The sequence below is a fragment of the Oryza glaberrima genome, chromosome 3, assembly GCF_000147395.1.
Source record: "Oryza glaberrima chromosome 3, OglaRS2, whole genome shotgun sequence".
Lineage (NCBI taxonomy): Eukaryota > Viridiplantae > Streptophyta > Magnoliopsida > Poales > Poaceae > Oryza > Oryza glaberrima.
This window is the reverse complement of record NC_068328.1, coordinates 16,424,010-16,431,274: the sequence shown is the minus strand read 5'-3', so window position 1 is coordinate 16,431,274 and position 7,265 is coordinate 16,424,010. Positions and strand designations below refer to the sequence as shown.

Genomic DNA, 7,265 nt, shown 5'->3' with positions numbered 1-7,265 from the left:
AAACAAAACAATTTCGAATGACTAGAGCTTTGTTTTATTAATTTCGTCCCTGAGCAGTCCAATAAAGAATTCATCAATGCAAATGGTAAATGAAGATTATAGCAAGCACGGTAACAGCGACTCCGATCGATCTTTTCATTTTCTGAGCTAGCTAATGTCACCCCAGCGGACGTTGTGGTTGGCGGCGAGGTAGTGCGCTCCGACGGGTCCCCGGCTGCCGTACGGGTAGAGCTCGGGTGCCACCTTGTTGGCCTCGAGGTCGGCGAGGACGGGGGTGAAGATGGCCCAGGCGGCGTCGAGCTCGTCGCTGCGGATGAAGAGGCGGCGCTCGCCCTCGATGGCGTCGAGCAGCAGGCGCTCGTAGGCGTCGGGGATCTCGGCGGGGTAGCGCTCGGAGTAGAGCAGGTTGAGGTCGCTGCTGTCCAGCCTCATCCCCAGCCCGGGCACCTTGCTGTTGATCTTGAGGTAGATCGCCTCGTCGGGCTGCACCCGCAGCACCAGCTCGTTCGTCGCCTTCTCCAGCTCCCTCGTCGCTGTCGTCCCGCCGCCGCCCACGCTCCGGCTCCGCCGCCCGTACAGGTTCCCCGGCACCCGCCGGAACTGCACCCTGATCTCCGCCCTGTCCCACATGCAGATGCAATGATTAATTCATTCCATTCAATCAGTCAGTCGCCGCCATGGCCGTACCCTCTGTTTTATATTACAAGTTATTTTAATCTTTTTTAAAAAATTCAAGTATGATCAGATTTATAGATATAATAATAATTTTAATACAAAATAAATATATTATAATATTCAATACTATATTTAATGAAACTAATTCCTCTGTAAATTTGATCAAAGCTAAAATAAGTTTGATTAGAAAAAAAAAGTCAAAATGACAAACGGAAAAAAGTACTTTTTAGTCAAACTTTATTAAGTTTATATAAAAGTTTTAAATTAGATTTATTATATTTAATATTAAATATATTTTGATAAGATATTTGTTTTAGGTTAAAAATGTTATTATGATTTTATATAAACTTAGCTAAACTTAAAAAAATTGACTAGAAAAAAATTAAAATGGCCTATGATACGATGAAACGGATGGAGCAGTGACAAGAATGAGGAAGAAGAGATTGTACGGACCGTCGCGTGTGCAGGGCCTTGCCGGCCTTCATGAGGAAGGGGACGCCGTCCCAGCGGGCGTTGTCGATGAAGAGGGCGGCGGCGGCGAACGTCGGCGTGATGCTGCCGCTCGGCACCGTCGGGTCGTCCACGTACGCCGGGTACGTCTTCCCGCCCTTGCTGTGCCCCTTGTACTGACCCACCACCACGTCCTCCAGCCTCAGCTGCCTCATCGACCTCAGCACTTTCACCTGATTAAGATTAATCGCCTCCATACTTTCAGTTCCATATATCTAATCAAGAAAGATGTTTATTCATGTTCTTAATTATCACGTTGGAATCGAAATTTGATCATGATCTGAGACCTTCTCGTTGCGGATGTCCTCGGCGTCGAGGCTGACCGGAGTCTCCATGGCGAACAGGGCCAGGATCTGCAGCAGGTGGTTCTGCATTATGTCCCTGATGATCCCGTAGTTGTCGAAGTAGCTGCAAAAACCACAACACAAGAATTCATCATCATCATCGGCTCATTGCTACTCTATTTGAATATTGAGTAAATTCCCTCTGTACCCCTGAAAAATCACTTAATCCCTTTTGTACTTCTGAAATTTACCCGATTCCTTCTATACCTCTGAAATTTCAACTTGATCCCTTCCATGCCCTTACCGTTACATTTTCCATCATTTTACTATTACGTTTGGTTGCAAATGACTTTTTTGCCCTTGATGCTTTAAGTTTGAATATAAGCTTAAAAAGCAATTGAAAATTTTGTTTGAGTGCGCAGTACATACATTTTATGAAACTAATGAGACTAAATAATTAGTGCAGAAAATTTTAACATAAATTTTGAAAATAAAAAAAAGTAATAAATTAAAGTTTTTATTTGAAATTTTAATAGGACAATAGAGTTTTTTATCGGGAGCATTCATAAAAGCATTATTGTGAACATTGGTCCTATCTTTGTATGAATGCTCCTCATTTTTTATGTTTTTTTTAAAAATAAATACATATTTTTATTTCATTATATAAAAATAATTTTGGGATAAATAATGCATCGCACAACAAACTCTTAACTATAATAGTCTCATATGAGAAGCTTTTATATTTTTAATAATCTAATTCATAAATTTATATGTTCATCCGAAGGGTAAAATGGTTATTTTTATAGAAATTAGACGGTCAACTAACGGTCAACTGACGGGAGGGGTATGGAAGGGATCAAAATCGAATTTTGGATGTATATAAGGAAGTAAGCAAAATTCAGAGGTATAGAAGGGATTAGCTAAATTTCCAGAGGTATAGAAAGGATTTTCTCTTGAATATTTCAGTTCATGGTAACATTGGATGCAAGAAGCAAAGGGCAAAGATAAGGCAGACCCGCCTCGACCCTCCGTGCCGAAATCTTCAGAAAATATGAGCTGCACATTCCTGATGTAGTTCCTCGACCACAGTGGCTCGAAGACGAGATTGGAGAAACGGAGCACCGAGAGGTTCTCAACCAGCTCCTTCCCCAAATAATGGTCAATCCTACATAAACAACAGTACATTCAGAAGATGTTGTTCATTTTGCAGGATTATATCAGTATCGAAGTATCTGAACTTCTGAAGTTGCTCTAAACCTGAATATCTGCTCCTCGGCCAAGTACTTCTTCAAGTTTCGAGTGAGCTCCCCTGACGACTCGGAATCGCGGCCGAATGGCTTCTCCACTATGAACCTTGTCCATCCGTCTTGAGATGATGCTGTGCGACTAGCAGATCTCACCACATCGACAAATATGTTCGGTGGAATCGACAGGTAAAAGAGCCTGTTTGGTACCTTGCCAGCCTGATGATAAGTGTTTGCATGAGCTTCGCAATCATAACCATTCTGTATTTGCTCATACAAGTTTGTGTATTCAACAACTATAGTCTGTAGACAGTGTTTTGTTTCAGACATCTATATGTAATGTATCACTGATAAAGAAATACTACCAGATATTTCTTACCAGACTGCCTATTTGACAAATCAAATAATTCCACATTCTTCATATGTGTTTTGGATTTTGGAGCCTTAACTGAATTTGGGTGAGTAACTAGGCATACACTTCGTATGCATGATCATCACTTCAATTAAGATACAGAGATCATGAAAACATGAGGATTACCTCCTTTTCTTTTAGCTTTCTGTCCAGTTCAGAAAACCCTTCCTCTGAATTGTACTGCCCAGATTGATAAAAGCATCTCTTCAGAAATTGTTCCATCTTGTCACTGCAGTTCTCCCTGAAAATTTTCAAACAGAAATGCGTTACCTTCATAGTAAAATCCTGTTGATCGAGAATACAAAAACTAATGGATCCAAGTTATCACAAATTTTCAGGACAGAGACTGAACGGATAAAAACTTTTTGAGTACATAGTACATAGATCACTCAATTTTGGATCACCAATCGGATAAGCAATACTAAAAATCAACAAAATCTGACAAGGTGCAAAAATACTGTACAAAGTTGCAAACTATTCACTGAGCAAGGAGCCAAGGACCCAACAATTAAATTGAGTGGTGCTAAGGTCATCTACAGCTATGAAAAACTGAAAGCAGTGTACCTCTGATCAATCCGGCATGTCAGAGTCAAGCTAATCATGTTCCTGAGCTCTTCATCGCTCATCTTGCTACGAGCATAACCAAAAACTGTAAAATGCTGCATTATTAACAGAGGTTAACTAAAACTAAAATTCTAGTGCCCGACAAGTCTTTGAGCCCAAACTGAAGAACTACACTACACATATGGCAAGCTCAGCTGAAACAAAGAACCAACACTAACCTCCGGGAGGCAGTCCTCGTAGTACAGGGCGAAAAGCGCGGGAAAGATCTTCTTCTTGGCGAGATCGCCGGAGGCGCCGACGACGGTGATGCTGACGGTGGATCCTCCCTGCTCTGGCGCCCCATCTTCAGACTGCGCCCCATCTATCGCCACTGCAGCAACCACTTTTGAAGTTTTGAATGCAGAAAAATTCAGAGAACTTTGTCAGCTTAGCTTGGCTTAATGGTTACATTACCATCTCTGAAGGAGGCACTGATCTGTGGGCGTCCATTTGCGGACTTAGCCGTGAGGCGGCACCTTCCTCTCGCATCGTGCGTCCTCTGAGGTGAGCAATGGTGGTGAGGAGTCCTTGTTCTTGGATGAGCAGCAGCATGAGCTCCTGAGAAGAAGATGGCGCCCTGCCGGAATCGTAAGCCGGTGCCGGCCATTTGGAGCAAGGAAGGAGAAGACAAAGAACTGTTGGGATCAGTATTAATCCATGGGAATCAGCTGGATTTCGATTCAGAATTTTGGCTTGCAGGAAGGGAGGATAAGCCTTGATGTTCTTGTTGATAATGGCTTTCCCTGACAGTTGGCCTTGGAGGTTGGAGGTTGTGGTGGTCCAATGATAAGAGTGGTCACAGATAATGCCCTTGAGATATTTTTATTTTTGTCTCTCCATCTCTTTCTTCCTAATTGGTTTTGGAACATATCTCTTTGCTGAATTAGTTGGCATCTTTGCGTGCAAGTGCAACAAAAGAATGCATCCTATCCTAAATTTGGACAGAATGTTCTCTCTAGTAGTATTATACTACCAATAGTTCTATTGATCTGAACTGCTCCTTATTAAGAGTGAATTAGTAATTTGCTAGTACGTTATTAGAGGTAAATTTACTATTTATGTTTTTTTTTTCTGGCTTGATCGATATGCAGTCATAAATGACAAATTCAATGCATAAGTAAAAAAATTGTCATTTACTTATACATTGTTTCTTTACTTATATGCGGATTAGTTTTTAGTGCGCAACGCTTGGATTAGCCCTACCGTAGACTCTCATTATTTCAGCCCTACGCACGTAGATTTTCTGGCACCGCCATGCAAGCACGAATATATGCCTAAGGGCGATGCATCCCTTAGACTATAGATGGCCAAATAGGCCGTTAGGTACGGCCTGGCCCAGGACCAAGAAACGGCCTGGCCCAGTGATGTGCACTAGGGTTCCCAATCTTCCGAAAGGTTTTAATAAACAACGATTTGGACGGAGTCGCTACACAAATCGATCCGGCTTCTTGAACGCGTACGCTCTTGAGGCCCGCAATCGCAGCACCACGTCTCCTCTGGTTATCACCCGTATCGAAACAAGGATGACCTCGCCGAGAAGGCTAATCCCTGTTTGCCAATCGAAGAACACAAACAAGAACGAGATAGAAAATAACCAAAATTGTAGATGAATGATTAAGCTCACGAGTTGGGGTCTTACAAACCGATCTAGCGGCGAAACTGTTATCGACAGAATAATCTAAGCAAAACCCAAAAACCTAAAACTGGCGGCGGTACTGATATATAGAGTTTAGGGTCGTGCAACCCACTCTTGATGCAACCCTAATGGGTTCCAACACGATACACGGCCCAAAGGCCCAAATACGGTGACGCAGCACCGGGACAGATTTTGGACGTCAATTGGTTCGGTCGATTCCCATTGACTCGGAAAGAATTTGGACGTGGGACCAAAACCATTGGAAAGTCTTCTTAGCTTTCCATCCATATAAAGAACGCCCCAATACGAGCACGTATGCGACCTGGGCGCCCGTTTTAGTGCAGACTGGTCCTGGACTCCGAATTGCACCCGAGATCGAATTGGTTTGGGCCTCCACCTTGACTTGGACGTCCTCGATGATCCTCCATGGCTCTAAGTCCTTTTCCAAGTGTCTCCTTGTCCCCTCCATTGTTCCTAATCACAATATAATCATTAGGTAGCAATCTATTCTCGAATTCATACAAAGAAGAACATAGGAACGAGCTCACCTCTAAATTCAATTGTCGCGCACGAGCTCTTGTTATCGGTCCATGAATGACCGTTGGAGGATTGTTGTGTGTATCCGAGGTAGTGATGTCCGCATCATCCTCCCCCTCTTGAATTGAAGTCGTCCTCGACTCAAGCTCATCCTCTTCTCCCAAGTATGGCTTCAAATCTGAAATGTTAAACGTGGGACTAACCCCAAACTCAGGAGGCAACTTAAGTTTATATGCATTATCATTAATCTTCTCAACAATTTTAAAAGGACCATCAGCACGAGGCATCAACTTAGACTTTCTCAATTCCGGAAATCTATCCTTTCTCAAGTGCAACCAAATTAAATCACCCGGTCTAAGCTTAACCTCTTGCCTACCTTTACTACCAGCAATTCTACACTTTTCAGTCATGTTTTCAATGTTGAGCTTGGTTGACTCATGCATTTTCAAAATAAATTCAGCGCGTGCCTTAGCATCATTATGAACCCTCTCACTAGTAGGTAAAGGCAAAATATCAATAGGAGCACGAGGGTTGAAACCATACACTACCTGAAAAGGACTTACCTTGGTAGTAGAATGTGTTGCCCGATTGTATGCAAACTCCACATGAGGCAAACATTCTTCCCACATCTTCAAATTTTTCTTCAAAATAGCCCTCAACATGGTACCCAAAGTACGGTTGACTACCTCCGTTTGGCCATCTGTTTGTGGGTGACATGTTGTAGAAAACAATAGCTTTGTACCTAACTTGTTCCATAGCGTGCGCCAAAAATGACTTAAGAATTTTGCATCACGATCTGAAACAATAGTAGAAGGCATACCATGCAAGCGAACAATCTCATGGAAAAACATATCAGCAATATGAACAGCATCATCACTTTTATGACATGGTATGAAATGTGCCATCTTAGAAAAAGATCCTCCACAACAAAAATGCTATCCCTCCCCCTCTTAGTTCTAGGCAATCCCAAAACAAAGTCCATAGAAAAATCTGCCCAAGGAATAGAAGGTACAGGAAGAGACATATACAAACCATATGGATTCAAACGAGACTTAGCTTTCTGACAAGTGGTGCAACGTGCCACGAACCTCTCAACATCTTTTCTCATCCTTGGCCAAAAGAAATGCAAGGCCAAAACATCTTCCGTCTTCTTAGCTCCAAAATGTCTCATCAACCCTCCTCCATGCGCTTCCTGTATCAACAAAAGATGAACGGAACCAACTGGAATGCATAGACGGTTAGCTCTATAAACAAATCCACCATTGATCACAAATTTGTTCCAAGTACGTCCCTCTTTGCAATTTAACATCACTTCATTAAAATCAGGATCAAGCGCATATTGTTCTTTAATTGATTCAAGTCCA

At 42.4% G+C, this 7,265-nt stretch overlaps 1 protein-coding gene across 3 annotated transcripts; it reads right to left on the bottom strand.

Moving 5' to 3' along the window:
- Positions 1-4,498, bottom strand: LOC127769079 (glucose-6-phosphate 1-dehydrogenase, chloroplastic-like). Of its 3 annotated transcripts, none has more exons than XM_052294784.1 (9): positions 4,143-4,498; positions 3,908-4,059; positions 3,690-3,784; positions 3,252-3,366; positions 2,727-2,932; positions 2,485-2,634; positions 1,473-1,593; positions 1,129-1,358; positions 1-619 (listed from the first exon to the last, which is right to left on the bottom strand). In XM_052294784.1, the coding sequence occupies exons 1-9, from the start codon at positions 4,333-4,335 to the stop codon at positions 148-150; spliced, it is 1,734 nt and encodes a 577-aa protein (XP_052150744.1). In that variant the 5' UTR covers positions 4,336-4,498; the 3' UTR covers positions 1-147. The 3 variants fall into 3 exon arrangements, with proteins under 3 accessions (XP_052150744.1, XP_052150745.1, XP_052150746.1); XM_052294785.1 differs by having other exon boundaries at positions 3,690-3,755; positions 4,143-4,283; XM_052294786.1 differs by lacking the exon at positions 4,143-4,498 and having other exon boundaries at positions 3,690-3,774; positions 3,908-4,023.
- Between the last annotated feature and the right edge of the window lie 2,767 nt (positions 4,499-7,265).